Consider the following 22,596-nt stretch of genomic DNA (forward strand, 5'->3'; position numbering starts at 1 on the left):
GTCGTCTTTTGACTACTGAGTCACCTCTCGGATCCGAATCAACAATTTGGTTCCATTTGCCGCATTGCTTTGTGCACTGTTTTACATAATGCCCACCCTCGGCCTCCCTCGTGATGTACAAAGTTGTTTTTGTAGCTGTCGGCATGTGTGCCCTGTATAATGCATGAGGTTGGGGGCATATGTTCCACCTATGAAAAAGCAGGACTGGAGGAGCTGGGGGGCGGCGGGGGTGTTGCACGTGAATGTGCAGTCTAATTAGGTGTATTAGCCTCAGTGGGCAATGGCCAGCTGGGAGCATCTGGGCTCATCTTTCGTACAGCATACAAACACACAATTAGAAAAGATATCCAGCAGTATGATAACAGAGTGTAGGTCAGGCATGACGGGGTCATATGTGCAGCTATTTTGGTCTGGCACATTCTCAGCCCCCCTCACATCACAGCCCCCCCTTGCGCTGTTCCGTGTTTGGAGCCAACACTGAAAATGGGATATCCACTCCCAACTGTCTTCGCTCTTATTGATGCTTCGACCAATAGAATTTAGTAGGGGAATCCAGAAGGGTACGTACCTTGGTTTTACAGTCACGGTTCGGGTCACATTCGGTACAGTATGGGCAGAAAGTGTAGCAGTAACAATTTCATCAGTCTGAATTATCAGGTCACAAGCCCTGATATCTGAAAGACAGAGGCTTGGCTGCACTGTATTTGTTTACGGAGTAGATGTTTGACTACATCGCAGGGCAGTTATACTTTGTGGAACTTGGGAACTTGGTACCCTCTACTGTACTGAATGTTCAACCTCTAGAATTGTGTCCTACATTTTTGTGCCTTGGACAACAGCATTGGACCTTATTTTTAGGACTTCCCGTTATATATACACACGCAATACACTTGCTTCCACTCTTCGGGGAAGACTCTCCACAAGATATCTGCGGGTGTCTGTTGGAACCTGATGTACAGCGGGGTTTTACGTCAGTGCTCACTGAGTGCCAGTCCACTTTGTCCGCAGCAGACTCCACCCATGCCTTCGTGGACCGCGCTTTGGAACAGACAAGGGCCTTCCCCAAGCTTTTCCCACAAAGTTGGCGGTGTTGGAATTGACCAAAAGAATTTGCAAAAATCAAGGCCAAACCTCGAAAAAACCCGAAACGATTAAATTCAAGAAGTGCAACCCATTATTTCACAAAAGTTTTGCAAAAGCACACACCGGGCCCTTGTGACCTCAGTGCTCTAGTCACATGATGGGAACAAATGAACTACAGAGTCGGAACGCTCATTATGCCTCCTGTGTTGAGATCTCAAACAGTTAGTATTGATTTGCTGGTTAGACCATGAAGAGCCACTGATTCATCTGTGTTAACGCTACACACGTGTCGGTTCGGTCCCCCAAATCTATTCCAATTCCCTCTGCACCGCCTTCAGACTTGAGTGTCAGAAAAGCTCCGCAGAGAAGGATCACAGGGGCCCAGCTGTTCGCAGTCAAGAGCCGCTGCTTTTATTAGCCGCCAGTGCACCGACCCCGCTAGACCGACGAGGGAAAGAAAGAGTGGGTGACGTGAGGAGGAGTGCAAGGGCATCACGGGGGCACAGATTTCCCAGCTGTTAGACTGCATGCTCTGGCCTCATGTCAATGACCAGCGGAGGCACAGCGATACACGACGACTGAAAATGATCAGGGAGGTGCGCACAACGTACAGCGGGATAATACACAAGCCAGCAGGCAAGCCTTTCTGTAGCAGCCTTACAAATCTTCTTCTTCTGCTTCCCTTTTATTTCCCCCAACATCTCACAAAGCCTTTCAGCCTGTGGAGAAGCGTTTTACAAGAGAGCCAGTGGCGTCCTGAGACTAAAAACTGCATTTCGAGGTTTATATGATTTTCACCTTTCATTACCACCCTGATTCCAAGCCAATACTGGCTGTGATGACATTTACTGTGACAAGTTGGCGTCTCACGAATACAGGGGAAAGAACAACAGTGCTGTACTGGCATGACTTGCGATACGCTTTACCAATAAATTGTTTTTACACTCATTACACAGGACTCATGTATGGTATTTGCATATTTATGAGGAGCGGGTGCTGCAGTGATTATAGGTTAACTGAAAGCATTACATTTGCACGTATACTGGCTAAAGAATAAGTGAATGTCAACAGTTAAGTCCAAAGTCCAAACAGAGGCGACATGTTGTCTGCAAAGACGGCGTTACTAGACATTCACATTGGGTTTAATAAACAAGGAACCAATATGGACTTTATTACTAAGTACTCGAGACCAGTGTAGCTCAGAGGCCCCAGACAAGTAATTAAAGTTCACACTGAGGCCCGACTCTAAAATATAGTCATTATCCCAGCAGAAAATACAACCTTTCCAGGTCACATCATTCTGTTTGCAGCAGTAAAACAAGTTTATTCCTGTCCCGGGCCATCATTATAGTAGCCCCGATCCACTCGCCGGCATTTTATGGAGCGCGTAGCAATCGGGGGCGACTGAGAGATTCCATAAAAATGTGGTATCACAATTGGCTCAACACAAGATAACTGTGAGTGAGCGTGACAATTTGGCCCTGGAATGTGTGCTTGATTATATTCCGAGGCGTGCGCATGGTCGTTTTTCATCGTCCCGGTTTAACAAGCGCAGTCCCAAACAATGGAATCCAGTTTTTACAGCCCCCTTTAGAGCTAATCAGACACCTTGCGATGAAAAGCGTTAGTTTATATCGGTCCCCCTGACACAAGGTAGAGCTCGGAGGTCCTTGGGAAGGATGAAACCTACCCATTTGTCGTCCTCCTGCACACTGACAGCAGACCAACTTTATCTCCGTAATCTCGCCGGACAAAAATAGCCGCGTCGTCGACAGCAGACGTTCAATCAATCAGCAAAACATCTCATGAATATATTTTCCAGGGACACAGAGTGAGATTCCTCAGGTTGGCCGTAAGAGTTGGGGCTGGAAAGCTACCATAAACATCAATAACGCTTTTAGCACTCGGATATTGCACTATCAAAGAATGGACAAGAAGAAGTGAGGCCAGGTCGGACTCCCTTGACCTCTTTTGCCGCAAAGAAGCTGTAACACAACCAAGCAACACAACAATTGTTCGGTGCACTGCTCCGTTTGCAGGCAGAAAATGAGTAAGGGGGCGTACAAGATTAATGATGGCGCTAACCGAGTATTTATCATCTGACTGGAGAGTAATAGGACACCTTTCTAATCTGAATATATTTCATTGGGCTGTTATGGTACTCTGGCCTCATATGGGTTTTGTGTGCGTCGCCGTGTGAATGTTAATCATCTGCATGGGTCTGCGCGAGAGGATACTCATAAAGTGGATGACGACCGGGCTGCAATAAACACCAGGCTATCTGGCTTGGCGTAATGGCCCTCGTGATAATTACATAAAGATGAAGTTCCTCTCTGTGGCATGCAGAGGCCACTCCTCCCGAGAGCTCCCCACTCTCTCCCTTCCGTTGTCCTTTATTTTGACGATAGCGATGGGGCCGAGATGAGTCCAGATAGGGCTTTACCATTGGGCATCCTGTTAGCTGGCTTTACACCCAACGAGGCTGCCAGAATCAAAAAGGCTACCGAATTAGCCTTTTATCCGGAGCGTCCGAACCGCTGTCATACCATTACTGGGGAAGCAAAAACAATAAATGTGCAGTGGAACAACGACATTCAGCGTATTCCTGTCTGTTCGAGCTTGTGTCGTTTCGGAGGGGGTAAAACGTGGTCATGTTCGTGTGACAGATCGGATAAGCAGTCAAGGGGATGAATTATTTGCAAAACTCGGGCGCATAAATTATGGAAGAATCAGTCAGTCAGAGGGAGATTTCATGGGGAACTCTTTGCATAGCTGCTATTTATGCAAGTAAATGCATTTCTGCAAGTGTGACCAAAGTGCTGTAGTAGTGAAATCGGGCAACTCATTCAGAAGGAAATAGGTAGATGTCACGAGATTGTGCTTTTTAGGGGTATAATTGTCCCCTAAAAGGCACGAATTAATTAATTCTTGATTATACCTGTATCTATTTATAAACGGTCCAAACAGTTTTCAATGGATTTATAACTTCGACCTTGAGAATACTCTTATTTCTGACTGTGTACCCAAGATTGTGCTGAAACGCTAAAGAGTACTGTGTCTCTCTGGGTATCTCCATGTCATTCCAGCCCTTAGCATCTTCAGCATTCCGTACTAAAGTGCCTGTATGACTCCCCCCCGCCCCAAGGGCCAGGAAGTTTATCTCTCGCAGATAGCAGCTGGTGTCTGCCCAAAAGCCACCCCCTCGAGAAAGTGACGCCACTTTGCATGCTAGTCTTTTAGCAAGCCATGCAATCAAGACAAGCCGACGTCCCCGGTGATCCCCCTTATGGTCGTTTGCAGAAATTGGGACACATTGGGTCATTGGGAAACTATGGAGTCATCATTCTGCTCTAATTGTTGTTGCCATTCAAAATGTTTACAGTGACAAAAGACCACAGGGCCCCCTTGTGTCACCCGGAGTCCACTCTCCTTTGTCGATTGTAGCCGTGGGCCGATGCAGCGTTGTGGCTCTCACGACGGGCATCACGATCCGTTTTTCAGTACAAATGATTGTATTACTCCTGCTTCGCTTTGGCCATTCTGGCTAACGACCTGTTCCAATAATCTCTAGATTTTTTTTGTACTTCTAATCCTCGTCCTGCAAGGCAGCCCCGTCTGCTACCATGCTTGTCCCTGTTTATGGACAAATAGAAGGCGATATTGTAAAGCGGGTACCGTTGAGGCAGAAAAGCAGCTTATAAATGCAGACCATTTACCACTGTGGGCAAACTATCTCATGGTTTATCTCTCTTTGACCAAGCCAAGCTGCAGCACAGAAAATGACAAAACCTTCTTGGGATTCAGTCAGTCATACAGACACTAGAACGATCTATTATCTCTAGTTAGATGTTTAGACAAAGAAAGACTGCTCTTCACATCTTCTAAACACCGTAAGTACTTTGTAAACAAACCCAAAAATACAAGGGACCCACATGCTAATAAGCTAACCCTTGAATTCAATGTTACAGTCTGCTGCCGCTCCTGAAATGCAAACACAAGCATATCCAAACGCACTCACTACAAAGTGTCTGAATCTCGGCGTCTCTTAATGAAATGCTCAATTAGGAGCTTTAAATAGGTAATTATGCAGTGGCTATTCCCCCAGCTCCTGGGCTCTATCTCATTTTGATGACACTTGGGTAGGCCCCTCAGCGACAGTGCGGGCAGCCCCCCGTTAACGATAATGCCGCTGTCGACTCCCGGCGAGACCACGTCAAACTTGACAACGTAGTCCTTAATCATGGATTGTGAGCGTTCCGGGGGGGAACTGACAAGACTTTGGTGTGTGTCTCTGGGAATTTGATTCAGTGGAGTTCAACATCAGTGAATTTTGTCATAATTTTCGTTGCAGCTTTGTGGAAATGTGTCGTTTTTGTGCAAACATAAATCGGGGTGTAAAGAAAAAATGAAACTTTAACCAAAGCATAATGGAGCGAATGAACATGCTAAAATTGGGAATTTGTTTCTTGCTGTAATTTATGACATTTACGTGTGCGCAGGAAATCAAATCTCTTTAAAATGTCAAACGGGACACACAAAAATGCTTTTGATTTCCTGCTCTGACATTTGTTTGGCTGTGGCATTTGAATCGCAATCTCCAACCAGGAAAGATTCATTCTGTTCTCGGCAGCATTCGAAAAAAAGACGTCCATACGTTTAACGCTTTGAAGTCACTGACTGCACTAGTTTATCTACCCACAAGTTGATTTTGCCTTGGGTGGAAGCTTGCAAAGTGCTAAAAAAGCCTTCCAAGGGCAGCCCAAATATCTATTAATCAGCAGTACAGCCACTGCGAAGAATACTTGACCACTTAATATTTAAAGGACTTTAAATACTGCCATCCCACCCACCAAGGGTGTCCTCTGGCAGTCTTATCACGATAGAAAAAAAAAAAGAAAGGACAACAACAACAACAAAAATGCATCTGCATCTGTGTAGTCAGCAAATAAGCATCTCATATTTGTTATCATATTTTCATCCCGCCGCCCTGGCTGTCGCTGCCACTGATTTATTTCCATGCAAAAGGCTTTGATAAGCTTGTGCTAGCATTGCTCTCCATGTGCTCTTTCGGGATGTTGACTCAGGGTTCTTATCACTGGGCAAAAACACGGAAAAGTGAGTTGGGGAGTTTATTTATGACATCCCTTTCTAAATCCATCGGCATTGTGATGGAGGTGGTCCCCTTTTTAGGCAGCTTGTACCCTTTTAGGGCAGCAAAATCCATGGGAATTTGTACTCGTACTTGTCGCATGGAATAGTCCAGAACGGCTATTGTTTCACAAATCCTTTGGGGGTGGGGTTTTAAATTTGCATGCATTTATTCGTACGACATTAAAAAGGTCACTTATATGGCTAGAACACTTGAATTAAAGAACAGACAGGGTAAAAAAAACAAACATTAATTCAATGATTATTTCACAAATTATTTGGGGAAGGGTTTGAAATTTCCGTGTACTGTATGATAGAAGTGAATAGATTCATTGTATGGATAGGTGCTTGATTATTTTGTGGGGTCTGGGCAAAAAGAAAAAAACACCGAATGTTTCACAAATTATTTGGGTTAGGGTTTTAAACTTTCATGTATTATAAAATTGAATCGATCTATTGCGCTGATAGATGAGAGAAAAACAATCATTCATTTGAACAAATTCTCTGGGGTAAGGTTTTTAATGTTCACATATTTAGTCATAGAATTAAATGGGTCAAATTGTATATCAATAGGGGCTTGATTTTCCAAGGGGACAACGAAAGGGAAAGAAATAGTCACGGTCCACCATTATTTATCCAATTATTTAGGCTGGGGTTTTTAATGTTCATGTAGTTAGTGATTATATGATTAAAATGGGTCTGTTGCACAGATAGGTGCTTGAACACCGGTGTATAACAATGTATTGCCATACATTATCGCATTATTAATATGGCTGAATACAGCCGGTATCTTGCAGGCAAAGCATGTCGAGGCCTCACGACAAACAGGAAAGCATCCAGCGCGCATCATCACCTTCAGCCAAGAGATAGCATTGTGCCGTGTGTGTAATTGAAGGGAACTTGAACCGCCGTTGCCTGGGCGCTCATAATGTGGCGTAACGTTCTAGCTCAGGGTACACCGAGGCAAATTAGCATATAGATAATGGGAGACACTTGGCATTTTAATTATTTTGCTGCCCTCTGAATATAGGCGCTTCGGCCCCCGAGTCACCGCCGCGCCTCCCTGGCGTCCTCCTCAGTAGCGCATTTACATAGCAAACAGCTTGGCTCCGCTTCAAAAAGCACTAAAATGTCACCAGCCGCGTTCACTTGTTTACAAAAAGGAAAAAGAGTGTTTTTAATCCTCATCGTTCAGTTGTTTTAAACGCCGCTGCGTCGTCCGGCTGCTTTTGTCCGTCGGAGGCCTCTCGACTCGACCTCCCTCCCTCCCTGCCGTCCTCTCGGCGCCTCACGGAAGCGAGATCATTCATGCCGACACAGAGCGCTACTGTGTTTGGGGGGTGGATGTGGAAGTGCCAGGGAGCGTGTGGCGCAGCGGCTATGCGTGCATGCACCCTGCACGTACTGTTATATGGGTGGGTGTGCGAATGAACGCCACGGGCCACAACATTAGGCACACCTGCACAATCCAACGCCATCCAAAAGTTCAGTTTGTCACGGTGGTTATTGGAGATGTGTTTTGCATGTGTTTTGGATCGTTGTCCTGCAGCAGAGCCCAAGTGCGCTTCAGTTTGAGGTCACAAACTCGTGGCGGAACATTCTCCTTCAGGATTTATCTGGTAACGAGCAGAATTCACGGTACCATTAATCACAGCAAGTCGTCCAGGTCCAGCCCCACACCATCACACTACCACCACCATGTTTGACTATTGGTATGATGCTCTTTTTTCTGAAATGTTCTGTTACAATTCCACCGACACGCCTTCCCATGAGGGAGCCGTGTCTGGGTTCTCGGAGGCGGGGTCACCGAGGTGGTTAAAAAGCTCTTCGGTGGCAGGGCCCCGGGGTTGGATGAGATTCGCCCGGAGTTCCTCAAGGCTCTGGATGTTGTAGGGCTGTCCTGGTTAACACGCCTCTGCAACATCACATGGACATCGGGGACAGTGCCTCTGGATTGGCAGACTGGCGTGGTGGTCCCCCTTTTTAAGAAGGGGGACCGGAGGGTGTGTTCCAACTACAGGGGCATTACACTCCTCAGCCTCCCTGGTCAGGTCTATTCAGGGGTGCTGGACAGGAGGGTCCGTCGGGAAGTCGAATCTCAGATTCAGGAGGAGCAGTGTGGTTTTCGTCCTGGCCGTGGAACAGTGGACCAGCTCTACACTCTTGGCAGGGTCCTCGAGGCTGCATGGGAGTTCGCCCAACCAGTCTACATGTGTTTTGTGGACTTGGAGAAGGCGTTCGACTGTGTCCCTCGGGGGATTATGTGGGGGGTTCTTCGGGAGTATGGGGTACCGAACCCCCTGATATGGGCTGTTCGGTCCCTGTACGACCGGAGTCAGAGTTTGGTCCATATATCCGGCAGTAAGTCAGACTCGTTTCCGGTGAGGGTTGGACTCCGCCAAGATTCCCCTTTGTCACTGATTCTGTTCATAACTTTGATGGACAGAATTTGGTCGCCTCAGTATTGCATCTCTGCTTTTTGCAGATGATGTGGTTCTGTTGGCTTCATCAAGCCGTGACCTCCAACTCTCACTGGAGCAGTTCGCAGCTGAGTGTGAAGCTACTGGGATGAGAATCAGCACCTCCAAATCTGAGACCGTGGTCCTCAGTCGGAAAAGGGTGGCGTGCCCTCTCCAGGTCGGGATGAGAATCTGCCCCAAGTGGAGGAGTTCAAGTATCTTGGGGTCTTGTTGACGAGTGAGGGAAGAATGGAACGGGAGATCGACAGGCGGATCGGTGCAGCGTCTGCAGTGATGCGGACTTTGTATCGATACGTTGTGGTAAAGAAGGAGCTAAGCCGGAAGGCGAAGCTCTCGATTTACCGGTCGATCTACGTTCCTTCCGTCACCTATGGTCACAAGCTGTGGGTCGTGACCGAAAGAACAAGATCCTGGATACACGCGGCCGAAAGGAGTTTCCTCCGCAGGGTGTCTGGGCTCTCCCTTTGAGATAGGGTGAGAAGCTCGGTCATCCGGGAGGATCTCAGAGTAGAGCCGCTGCTCCTCCGCATCGAGAGGAGCCAGATGGATCTTTGGATCGTGGCATTTTGTTGCATCTTTTTAAAACATTTTTTTTTTTTTTTTTTTTTTTAGATCATTTGGCCAACTTCATTTTGTCAGACAGGTTTTATTTCAGTGATTTCATGATTGAACAGATCTGGAGGTAATCAGGCTTGGGTGTGAGAGTGAAAATGATCTCAGCTTTCCAAAAAATGTGATTAGTCACCGTTTAACAAGGGAGGCAATTTCTTTTTCACACAGGGCCAGGTGGGTTCGAATAATGAATACATTTTCATCATGATTTATTGAATAGATTTTTTTTAAACAACAACAACAATTTGGTGACGTTTCGGCTGCGTCATACTTTTTTTTACTTTGAATTTGCATTACAATTTATTTTTGTTTTATTTTATATTTACTTTTATTATTTGATTGAAAGACCATATTGCTGTCATTTGTCTATTTGAACAGATTTTTCTTGCCTCGTCAAAAGCTGTCATAACAAAATTGAATATAGATCTGGTCCAGATTGACATCCCATTTGTCAGGTTGTAATTGGGTCTAATTAGGACACACCAATTTCGATTGACTAATTACAGATCAAATAACCATAGCTAACGTTTATCCTGATGTTTCTCCCTCAACTTCATGTCAGTTCCCCGCTTTACTTCACTACTCTTATATTTTAAAAATGTTTGTATTATTGTTACGATTTTATACTGCACATTACCTACATTTACATGTGTGTCAATTGTTATTATTATTATTACTTTTATTTTAGTACCTGGTCAGAAGCTGTCTCACCTGTTGACTCCGAATCGGGTCCAGATTTAGATCCCAGTCGTCATGTCAGGTCATAACTGGGGGCTGAACCTAAACACGTAAATTTCGATTGATTAATTGCAGAATATTTTGTTAAGTAATGCATTTTAAGAACACTTAATGCATGGAGCACAGACACTGGAGGTGACGTTTTTATACATTTTTATTTTTTGTTTGTCGTCCCCCTCCCTCACCTCTTGCGGCCCTCGCCGTCTTGCTCTACTTATCCATTTAATTTGCACCCCTCAGTTCCCCACTCCTCTCCCTGCTTCATATGTAACATGATTTAGCCCCCTCCTCGGCCCCCACCTTGTCCACGCAGCGTAAATTTAATCCCAGCCGTTGCAGGTTGGCTGCCGTTCATAACGTTTTTCTCATTCCCCACCCCAATCCTGATACACTCTCTGCTCCCGACACAATGGACTCCTCCAGCAGCAGCCTGTTTGCATGATAACGCCCACCCCAACCTCTCGTTTGTACTAATGCTGACACGCAAGGTCGAGCGTGATCCTACACAGCCGTAACGTAACGTAGCTGCCAATCATTCACCGCTGCCATCATCACCCATTGAAAAGGCGTTAGCTGGGGCCGTTACAGACCGCCGTCAAGGTCAGTGCGGGTGATTCGAGCATGTAGACAAAGATGAAATACTTTACCAAAATTCCCCCGCCACCACCATCCCCTCAGCGTCCCAAAAGCTTACCTAAACAGTGTTGTAACCTTGTGTGCTATAGTGCACCAGAGCATAATCAGTCAGTCCACAGCGGGTCAGGGTCTTGCACTTTTCGTGGGCATCCATCTGAAGCCAACAGCTGCTGGGCAAGAGAAGGAGGGAGTGAGGGGGAAAAAAGTCAAGGAGAGGCTGGAGAAAATGAAAACAAACAAACATGGAGGCGTAACGAGGTCCCACGCGGAATGTGAGGTAAACAAAAGCAGTGCTGCTCAGCCTCGAGCTAGCGGCTGGCGAGTTAGCAGTCGACAATCAAACTCGGTCACGGATTCGAAACTGTTAATGTTGGAGTGTCGGCGTCATTCATTTCCTAAAAAGAAGGCACATTTTCTTAAAAAGGAAATATGTAAGAAGTTATATATTCGTAGATTTCATTTATTGGAGCATTTGCTGCCACCGGTTTTGTTTTATTTTAACTTCATTTTCATTTTAGTTTAATTATATAAATGTTACTTTATTTTGTATTTTTCTTAATTTAATTCAAACCATAAAAAGACAAACTACTAACATCCTAAAAAGTAAACAATTAAGTTATTTTATATTCTTATTTTATTGTATACATTATTTTGTTTAATTGAGAATTTGAATTTTATTGGAGAAATAATTCTCTGTTGGAAGTTTGTTTCCATTAAAATGTAATTTCTTTTTTTTTTAATTCAACTTAGTTTAATTCTAACCCTGAAAAGAAGACAAACTATTGATGTTGCACTTTCTGAATAAAGAATGTTATATATAAATAAATATTTTTTAAATTTTTTTGTGTACATTTTGTTGAATGAATCATCTTTTGTCACTTTAAAAGAGCCTTTAATTGAATTATATAAAAAATTAAAAATTAAAAATTAATATAAAAACTTATTTTCATTCAAATCCTAAAAAGAACTATTGATGTTGCACTGCTATTCCCTGCACCGAATATGAACCAGAGCCTTAAAGCCAAGTTGTGTATCAAACCGAGATTATTGGCTTACCATTACATGCCGAGTATATAGTACAACCCCAATTCCAATGAATTTGGGATGTGTTAAACATAAATAAAAACAGAAGACAATGATTTGCAAATCGTGTTCGACCTATATTTAATTGAATACAATAAACCTTATTGGTTTTAGCAAATAATCATTAACTTAGAATTTTATGGCTGCAACGCGTTCCAAAAAAAGCTGGGACAGGGTCATGTTTACCACTGTGTTACATCACCTTCTCTTTAACAACATTCAATAAACGTTTGGGAACTGAGGACACTAATTGCTGAAGCTTTGTCGGTGGAATTCTTTCCCATTCTTGCTTGATGTACAGCTTCAGCTGTTCAACAGTCCGGGGTCTCCGTTGTCGTATTTTACGCTTCATAATGTGCCACACATTTTCAATGGGAGACAGGTCTGGACTGCAGGCAGGCCAGTCTAGTACCCGCACTCTTTTACTACGAAGCCACGCTGTTGTAACACGTGCAGAATGTGGTTTGGCATGGTCTTGCTGAAATAAGCAGGGGCGTCCATGAAAAGACATCGCTTGGATGGCAGCATATGTTTCTCCAAAACCTGTATGTACCTTTCACCATTAATGTTGCCTTCACAGATGTGTAAGTTACCCATGCCATTGGCACTAACACAGCCATAACATCACAGATGCTGGCTTTTGAACTTTGCGTCCATAACTGTCCGGGTGGTTCTTTTCGTCTTTGGCCCGGAGGACACGACGTCCACAATTTCCAAAAACAATTTGAAATGTGGACTCGTTGGACCACAGAACACTTTTCCACTTTGTATCAGTCCATCTTAGATGAGCTCGGGCCCAGAGAAGCCAGCGGCGTTTCTGGGTGGTGTTGATAAATGGATTTTGCTTTGCATAGTAGAGTTTCAAGTTGCATTTATGGATGTAGCGCTGGACTGTATTTACTGACATTGGTTTTCTGAAGTGTTCCTGAGCCCGTGTGGCGATATCCTTTACACATTGATGTCGGTTTTTGATGCAGCGCCGCCTGAGGTATCGAAGGTCACGGGCATTCAATGTTGGTTTTCGGTCTTGCCGCTTACATGCAGTGATTTCTCCAGATTCTCTGAACCTTTTGATGATATTATGGACCGTAGATGATGAAATCCTTAAATTCCTTGCAATTGTATGTTGAGCAACATTGTCCTTAAACTGTTCAACTATTTTCTCACGCACTTGTTCACAAAAAGGTGAACCTCGCCCCATTTTTGCTTGTGAATGACTGAGCAATTCAGGGAAGCTCCTTTTCTACCCAATCATGGCACCCACCTGTTCCCAATTAGCCTGTTCACCTGTGGGATGTTCCAAACAGGTGTTTGATGACCATTCCTCAACTTTAGTCTTTTTTGTCCCAGCTTTTTTGGAACGTGTTGCAGCCATAAAATTCAAAGTTAATGATTATTTGCTAAAAACAATAAAGTTGATTAGTTTGAGCATTAAATATCTTGTCTTTGTAGTGTATTCAATTAAATATAGTTTGAACATGATTTGCAAATCATTGTATTCTGTTTTTATTTGTTTAACACAACGTCCCAACTTCATTGGAATTGGGGTTGTACATAAAAAAATATATATATATGTATTCTCACGCAATACTGTCTTTTGATAATTCTAATTCTTGCCCACTCCTGGCAGATGAGTGGTCACAAAAAGTGTAAAGAAATATGTCCGCCTCATTTCAACTTTTTCCTCATGACATTACGACTTTTTTCTTTCATTATTATGTTATTTATTTTTATTTGTTCTGATAAAAAAAAAATTAAAAAAAAAACATTGCCATGCTTTGGACACCCCTGGTGTTATCGTCATAATAGGGAGATTCCCAAATGTAAAAAGGACTTCACTTTGGTGAAAGCCAAAGAAAAAGCCTGAGTCGACCAGTTGACGTATATCATGTTACATTGCAGTTGCCGCAATAGCAGCAGGTGCCTCTTGAGCAATTATCACACAGGCAAAGGTCATTAGACCCAATTAACTTCCTGCAGTGCATCTCACAGGAGGGTGGGGGGGGGGGGGGGGGGGGGGGGGGTGACAATATCAGCGTATCATAACCGAAGCCTCCTTTGTGAGGAGGCCTAGAGTCAACTTCTGAATGGCTGAATCAAACTAAATGAAGCCGAGTAAATCAACTCCTGGCGTGCAAAATTCTAATAAAATAAAACGCGGAATTACACGTGTGCGAAAAGGAGTAGGACAAAGTAAAATTAATATTGGAATATTTGATATCAGTTAAAATACTGTATGGAAAACTTTGGGCAATCTTTACAGAAATATGTTCAATTGATTTTGGTATAATAATAGAGGCGTGCACTTGTTCCCAAAGCAACCCCGAAACAACTCAAATAAAAATAATTCCAGCGACACACGAACCTTGACTGAAAATGAGGCGTCCCGTCTTTAAAAAAAGTGAGCTTTGTACTCGGTGCTGCCGCTTTTCATCGAACATTGATGACAATATAGAGAAAGAGGGAGAGAGAGAAAACGCTCACAATGGCTTTGTTCCCCCGGTGGTGTTATTTTGTTCCCATTCAGCACTGCCTCTATTCAAAAGGATGATAGCGATCGTGCATTATTAAACAAAGCCAGACAACATGCACAGTGTTAATTAGAAAAGGGTGCAGTGGAGTGTGTGCATGTGCATGTGTGTGTGTGTGTGTGTGTGTGTGTTTGTGTGGGGGGCTGATTGTGATCCTTATCAGCCAAAGACAAGAAGGGGAGGATTGTTGATTTTTTTATTTATTTATTTTTTTCCCCATCACCGATGCTCTCTCGTCACATTTTTTTTTATTTTTTATGATTTATTTATTTATTTTTGTTCAACCGCCAAACTGAGTGACTGGCGATGAGCTGGCGTGCCGAATACGCTCGCTCCGACATGCCAGTGGGGAACAGTCCTGGCCATTTTGGCCCAAATTACCACACACTCTCTGCGGTCTTTCAGCCCAAACCTCCACTGAGGTTAGTCCAGTCTGAATTAGCCGTACACAGACACACACATGCAAGCAAGAGGGCACAACCACTGGAAAGAGCTGAACATTTGTTTTGCATCTGTGGGGAAAGTTTCAACATGTGTGTTGACTTTATGAATTATTATATATATACATTTGAAATTGGGACCAGAGCATGCTTTGCAAAGACCCTCTTGAAATTGGTTCTTCGTTGTTATTCAGAGGCCAAATAAATGTCAATTTTTGAGGTCGTAACCTAAAAGTCAGTTTCACTTAGCTACCTGAATTTTGGTGGGTGTGACTATCATGAATACACCCTCGAAAAAGTCTGAAGGTCTGATGCTGTTGAATGGACAGGAAGTCGTCCGCTTAAGTTTGCTTTGCAGCTTCAATTTGACGTTTAGTTTGACGTCGTTCTTAATTGTGTGCCTTTTGTCAGCAAAATGGCTTCTGATTGGCTGAAATTTGGGTCTACAGTGCCCCCCTAATGCTCTGGCATGCATGTGAAGAAAATAACGTCGTCATATGAGCATCAGTAAGACGTGTAAATTACAGTGCATCAATGTCACAGAAATAAGATAAAAGGAAGTGCAAAAGTACATATGCAGTATTGAGTTATTTATTTTCAGATAAGCATGGCAGGTAAAATAATGATACTTTACCTGAAATGTATTTATTCTTCGCACTTTTCTTTAACTCTGCGACATATACAGTATATTGCAATGTTAAAAAAATAGAGGGCATTATACACGTAATGTGAAAACGAGTACACCTGTTTTTTTTCCTCGAGAAAAACTATGCTCAGTAGAACACAAACTTAATTGTTTGAAGTCTTTAAATGCACTGTCATTAACACATTCCTAACACTATTCATGTTTTTAAACTGTTATTTTACACCTATGTTTTTAAATATGCAGTAGTATTTCTATATCTGAGTGCATTAGTTTAAGCAAAACAGGTTGTGTCCACCTGAAGTTTTTCCCTCCAATAATGCCGTGCCCCCCAGTGTAATCTTCTGCGACATGCCTTTGTTCGTTACTTTCTTAAGAGAGATACAGTAAATGCAGGCGGGTAATTGTTTAACGTGCCCTCATTAAGCGTTTATCATACAAAAGAATCAGTATATAACACTCTGGGCTGCTCAGTGTGTGTTGTTTGATGGGTTATAATTTACCGTAATGTCAGTCAGTGCTCATCACATTAGCATGTCCAACCAGGTCCCTCTGCTGGTCACTTATTCATATTACAGTCTATTGACAGCATATCAATACACCAACATTGCGATGTGTCTATTGCCCACAAGTATATTGTGATGACGATGCTCAAATGATATATTGTGCAGCCCTAATTCATGTTATTTTACTTGTGACTTAATAGAGCATTTTTTAATAGTAAATGCTGTATCCCTACTTTTACACCCTTCTGTGTGGAGGAAATGCATTTTTGGGCTTTTCATGGCCCACGTGAAGCCAATATCAACACTGGCATGCACGCGAATTCATATCTATGTGCGTGCGGTTCCTACTTTTGCATTCTCCCGCGCACACATGCGGCGCGGATTGACTATTCCATTTAGAGAAGTGTCAGAACATACCCTGCGAGCACGTCAGCCTCCTCCTATCCCGTGGCACCTCCAGCCGAGGCCGTGCGGGGGTATGTCACAAATGTGCAGGGAGAGATAAAACCCAGCAAACTAACAGCTTTTGTTTCATTCACTCCCCCCCCCCCCCCCCTCCCCCCACCCCCATGTTCCATAGGCTGTGACTCCATTCTCTGCATCTGAGAAATCAGAGCGGACTGACTCACAGGGCTCTGTGAGCCAGCGCCACCGAGGCTGCCAAAGCATGCTGGTGCCAAGCTGTCCCACCATGCGCCGCGCCAGGCCCGCGCTGATGCTCATCGCCCTGGGTCTGCTCGTCCACCTCGCCGACGCTCAAAGTAAGTGGACCGCTTCCTCCTCGGCGCTGCGCGTTTGTGTGTTCTGCTGGATCACGCGCGGTCCTTAACGTGTCACGAATAAATAAAGTACATAAAAGGCAACGCAATGAAATAAACTGGTTTTATAGTGTAATTTCTGTACGTACTGCAGTAGCTGAGTGTTTGATGTGTGCCTTAAAGGGGCGTGGCCTAGTAAGTGATGTCAGGAACTGGATTCGAGTTGGACGCTAATTTAGGTGTGAGCGTCTGGGCGTGAGTCGTGGCCTACAGCAGCTTGTTGCGAGTGTTTTTAAAATTTTGTATTTTTTGTGTGCTTGACTGTTTGCCTCAATCATTCAAACAATATGACTGCAAAGTGTAAACATAAAACATCAAACAATTACAAAACAATTTAAAAGTCACACATACACCCAGAATGCACGGACTCCATGAGAAAATATTTGAAATTAAAGGGAATCAAGAGCTCCACCTGTAGCTGTGACAAAAGATTATTCCATTTGTATGGTCCAAAAGAGTATACATACATATAAGTGTATTAGGTTGATTGAAGATCACTGATCCAAAGCTGATCCGAGCTCCTGTTCAATTTCAAGCAAGGGTTTTGAGACTTTTTATCCTGCGGCGTCATGGTAGACATGTCCCCCCAGTTTCATCTGGGGCATAATGTTTTGTAACTTTCCGAGGTGCGCTCATGAATGTTTTTTTGGGTTTTTTTCGGGGTAGGTAGTGATCGGGAGCGCTGAAATACACAAACCTTCACCAGGATACAAGCACTAGCAAAATAAACAATTACCCCTAACTCGGGCCCAAATAATAATTTCACGTGGTAGTGTTTCCCGGTCTTTGCACAAATGAAATAGGTGAATGAAAAATAGCTTCATTTTCCTAAATCGCAGGCAGGAACTTATCTCCATCTAGTGATCCGTGACTCCCGTCAAAATGTTCTCAAGTCTCTATTTCCCAACTCCTGACCAAAGCGAAAGGATCAGGTGAAGCAGAAGTGCTAAGCCCAGCCGGGGAATGTCATGATGAGAAGTGTCGGGGATGGAGCTCCTCGACATCAGGCACCTGCCCGTTGATGTGTGACAACAGCTTTCAAACCTCATTGAGCGCTGGCCCTGTGACCCCCCCCCCCCCCCTTCCTCACTCTCCCCCCGCATCCATGAATCATTAGCTTCGGGAGCCACAGTGGGATGAATAAAAATGTTATCACTCCCTTTCCACCCGCTGAAATCCCCTTCAGTGTGACTATCACTGAATAGGACAGTGCAGCAAAGGGGTATTTGACGATGATGATGGTGATGGCGGTGGCGGGAGGGGTGTCCAGTTCACCCTAGGTCATCAGAATCAGAATCATCTTTATTTGCCAAGTATGTCCAAAAAACACACAAGGAATTTGTCTCCGGTAGTTGGAGCCGCTCTAGTACGACAACAGACAGTCAATTTACAGAACACTTTGGAGACAGAAAGACATTGACAAAAAAAACAAACAGTTACTGAGCAGTAAAGGGTTTCTAGTTATCTGGTAATTTTTTATTTTTTTATTTTATTTTTTTTTTAAATTTTTCTCCATAGAGCCCTACACAATGGACTGTATTTACTTGAGAGTACTAATTACTGGATTATAAATGACCTATGTGAAAATTTTACGATCACGGCGATGTCATATGGTCAGTTTACAAAATTTGCTGTTCCTTGGTTCAACGTAGCTAAAATGATGGTAGGTTGCCGAAAAGTCAACTGAATCGGGTCTTCGACCATAGGCCTATACTATATAGTACCAAATATCGGTATTCAAAATGAGTGTTCTTTGGTTCAGTATAGGTCAAATGACAGAAGAGTGCGGAAAATAAAACCAAAAGAGGTATCCAATGGGAGTCATTGAATCTGGCAAAATTCAGTCAGTGTACTGTGCTTACAATATGGTGCCAAATATTGGTATTCAAAATATATGTTCTTTGGTTTGGTATCGGAAAAATGACAGTGGTGCCGAAAACAAAACTGGGTGCCGTTCAATCTGGCAAGATACCGTCACAATGTAGCCTACTTACTCTATAATGCTATTTATTGGACTCTAATGTACCTATGTGTACATTTTCGAACCTGGCAGTGTCATATAGTATACAAAGTGGTTCAGTTTGGGTAAAATGACAGTGGAGTGCCGGAAAGCAAACTAAACGGGGTCTCCAATGGGAGTCATTTTTTTCTGGCAAGGTACAGTCAATCTATACTTACACAGTATACATAGTGCCAGATATTACTATTCAAAATAAGCGTCTTGGGTTCGGTAAAGGACAAGTGACAGTTTGAGTCTCGAAAAGAAAACTAAATCAGTCGATTTAATCTAGAATCACACAATGTATCCTAGTTACTGCATGAATATAAATGTTGGTATGCAAAGTAAGTGTCTGCTTCAGTAAAGGGAAAATGACAGTAGTGGCGAAAAGAAAAACTGAATCGGGTCTCAAAAGGGTGCCATTTAATCTGGCAAGATACAGTCAATGTACCGTACATACAGCATAATGGCAAAAATTTGAATTAAAAATAAGTGTTCTTTGGTTCAGTATTGAGAAAATGACGGTAGAGCGCTGAAAAGAAAACCAAAGCAGCCTTACAATGATAGTGGTTTTCAGACGGGGCTAATTATTGGACTCGAAAAGCCGACTCTTTGAATTTGAACCCCCCTTCCCCACCTGACTGGCAAGCCATTGTACTGCTCAAGGTATAATTATCTACCTTTTCTATCTCATGGATTCAAATGTTCCCCCACCTTGATGGAGGGCGGTGGGGAACGTTGCCCTCGGTTGGTGCTCCGGACGTCGTCTGTGAGCCACGTGAGAGCACGAAATGGCTGAGTCGGCGCCGCTCAACAGATGGCCCGATGCTCGGAGCCAGCCCTGCTCGGCGGACGTTGCGGCACCCAATCAACAATTGCTATTAAGGATAATGGGAAATGTGTTGTCAAAATATGAAGCATGGCACAAAATAGAGAGAAATTGTTTATTGTTGAAAGAGTATTGTTTATTTTGTGTCATCATTTTCACCCCACCACCCTCCCCCACCCCACCCCTTCTGCGCTCATATTCTCCTTCACCCGCGGTTCAAATGTGGTCCGTTTTTAATTTGTGCGGCCAATTGGGCTTGGCGACGTCTTGAAAGAGGTGTGTAATTGTCCCCAGTGAGCCAAGGGGACAGCGAAGCAACAAAAATGACGCATTGTGTCTTCTGCTAAACCGTCACATGGGAAACAGATAAGAGTGAAAAAGTCTTCGCCGGGGCTGCCTTGGAAAAAAAATAAAATAAAACCACGTGCTTTGGCTTGGTTGTTTGGAACGTCACCAAAATTCGCCTCGGAAAATACGCCTTGAACTTCAAAGTGAGAAATCTGTTTCGTGAGCATGAAAGGATTAGCATGTTTTAGCGTGCACAGTGATTTATTATTTTTACTCTGTTAAGCTACGCTAAGGCCCTCCGCTCAGCGAGCGGCGCGGCCGAACGTGACTGGACAATCGCGATTCAAATACTGTCGGCGAATCACAGCCGCACACCTGGCAATCGATGAAAAAACTGCAACCCCCGTACTTTTATTTGTTCAATTATGTTCGAAAAGTCTCTTCTATTTCGTGGACTGTCCTCATTAGCTAATTCAGTATGGTTTTTTTGTTACTCGGTTCACAGCGTTAACATAGCTATGGAAACACGTTTTGATAGCATAAAAGGTGCACCAATGCAAGCTAGCAAGCATTATGCAAGTTAGCATTTTAGACTATTTTGTGGGCGCAGAATTATTTTATTTGTCGTTCCAAGTTATCAAAGCGAGTAAAAAAAAAAAAAAAAAACAAAGTCTATACTTTTAAAATTTGACTTGAGTTGAATCATTAATTCTACCTTTAATTATTTATTATGATGATTTTACACAAGCATCTCTACTTCTACTGCAGAGTGGTTAGTACTTTTCTCACTGATTAGTACTTGTCCGGCGGTAGTCACATGCCACGGGGTACTCTGTCAGGCGGCGAGCTGAAAAGCGTTTTAATTGATTCCCCCGCCACTCGTCTCTCTCCAAGCCGTCAATTGCAATCGACGGGCTTCCCTGCAGCCTCCGTGGGCGTTAGCACGTTTAGCGCTGAAGCTTTCTAATGCATCGGCCCTCTCTTTGTTCCCACCCTGCCGTAAAAGTTGTACATTAACACGAGCACGATTGAGATGGTACTCAAAAAATAGTTGTAATCGAGGTATTTTATATAACTAAAAGCAGCTGAATTTAGCAGCTTTGAATGTATTCAGTTTTGATTTAATTTGATCAAGTTTGATCTTTTGGATATTCTATGGATATCATAGTCACTTTTAAGTTAGCGGGCCAAATCGACCTGTGTCATTGTTTCAAAAAATCTTCAGGGGAAAAAAAACTGTGTTTAAAATGGAATATTGTTTTAGGATAAGTGATTTTTGGTGTACCAAAGAAACAAACAGGATTGTTAAACAGTTCAGCTGTACCTAATGTTGTGTCCAGTATGAGCTTTCGAAAGCCATTTCCAGACAAAATACCCATAATTCCATACATTTCCAGTACACACAGTATTATTTGATACCCGTTGCCACACAACACGACAGAAGCATCTTTCGGCGTTTTTTTTTTTTTTTTTGCTGTTTGTTTTTGCAAAGGGCGCTACACGGGTCCCAAAACGCACGCAACGACGACATGCTAGCACAGCAGGATAACCTCACAGCCAGTCCGAGGGCTAGTGATCCCCCCTTCCCCAGATGACAGCGGGCTGTAATGTGTGTGTTTTATGCATGCATGGCCTAATCTGAAGTATTGTAAAGTAGTGTTGTATTTGCATATGAGCTCCCGGGCTATACCGAAATTAGCATTTTTACAACAGCTTAAATTAAATCCCTCTGCTTAATTTGCCCGGGTACTAATTTGATTTGAGTGTATTGCCTTTTATAGACGCACACACACATTAAGAACATTCAGTATGTTCTCTTAAGAGCAGCCCAAATGAACGCACACACATGCAGTACGCGTTTGCCTCAACACTTAATGACATTAAGCCCTGAGAAGAGCAGGCGACGGGTTAATGGGCATCAGTGTAATTCGTGCCACTAGCACTCTCTCCAAGCAGGAAAGGAGGGCGGAAGAAGAGAGAAGTGGCAGTAAAAAAGGCCAAAATCCAGAGGTCAGATCCAGTGGACTTTTAAAGTCAAACTCACCCTCGAGATCTTGTCCGATTGCTACCAAATGTAAGCTAAGTATACGAGACAAATGGACGATGCTAAACTGCAAAACATTTTCGTTTTCGTTACTACGTGTGGGCGGCGCACGGTACCCAAGTGGTTTACTTCACCATAACATAGAAAGTCCAACTCGACAAGGTCAGAGCCAGTTTCACTTTGCAACAAGAAATTTGGTAGGCAATGTCGAGATACCTTGCAAATAAGTTGTTGTCGTGATAATTCCAAAAATGAGCACACTAAGATCTGGCAATGTTGTGACATCACAGCTTTATTTATCCCTAGCCGCCCACGGTTTTACTGAGTAGCGAGTAGGCGAGCCCAAGCCTTGTCAAAATCCAAATGCATCCCGACGCGGAGAGCACAATGGGCCCGACCGAGCACGTTTTCCAGGAAAAACAATTCCCCTTGGCATTTTCCATTCCTTCTCTGGCATTGAATTTGTCAAGAGGAGGAACCAAGTCCAGATTAATTAGACTCCATTTTTTTGGTCATTCTTCGCTTTTCCTTCGTCTCGCTCCGAGTCCTCACAGGGACCCCGGTGCGATTTATCACGTAGCCATCGTGACAGTCTCCCGTCCTCCTTCCCGAGCCGCGAAGCCATTAGACTATCTCTGCGTTTGCAATGCGCACGACTGCTCGCGACATTTATCATCTTTTGTCCCAACTTTTTATCTCGCCCAGTGCCCTGTTGGGA

General features: G+C 43.6%; 1 protein-coding gene across 50 annotated transcripts in view; it reads left to right on the top strand.

Annotated features, from left to right (window-relative positions):
• The window catches only part of LOC133473002 (receptor-type tyrosine-protein phosphatase delta), a 248,892-nt gene that overhangs the window by 161,568 nt on the left and 64,728 nt on the right, over nt 1–22,596 (top strand). For all 50 annotated transcript variants that reach the window (XM_061764687.1, XM_061764689.1, XM_061764656.1 and 47 more), the window contains one exon: nt 16,481–16,661. In XM_061764687.1, coding sequence (XP_061620671.1) covers nt 16,481–16,661 — 181 coding nt within the window. The remainder of the gene's footprint in view (nt 1–16,480; nt 16,662–22,596) is intronic.

This window comes from Phyllopteryx taeniolatus, chromosome 23, assembly GCF_024500385.1.
Source record: "Phyllopteryx taeniolatus isolate TA_2022b chromosome 23, UOR_Ptae_1.2, whole genome shotgun sequence".
Classification (NCBI taxonomy): Eukaryota; Metazoa; Chordata; class Actinopteri; order Syngnathiformes; family Syngnathidae; genus Phyllopteryx; species Phyllopteryx taeniolatus.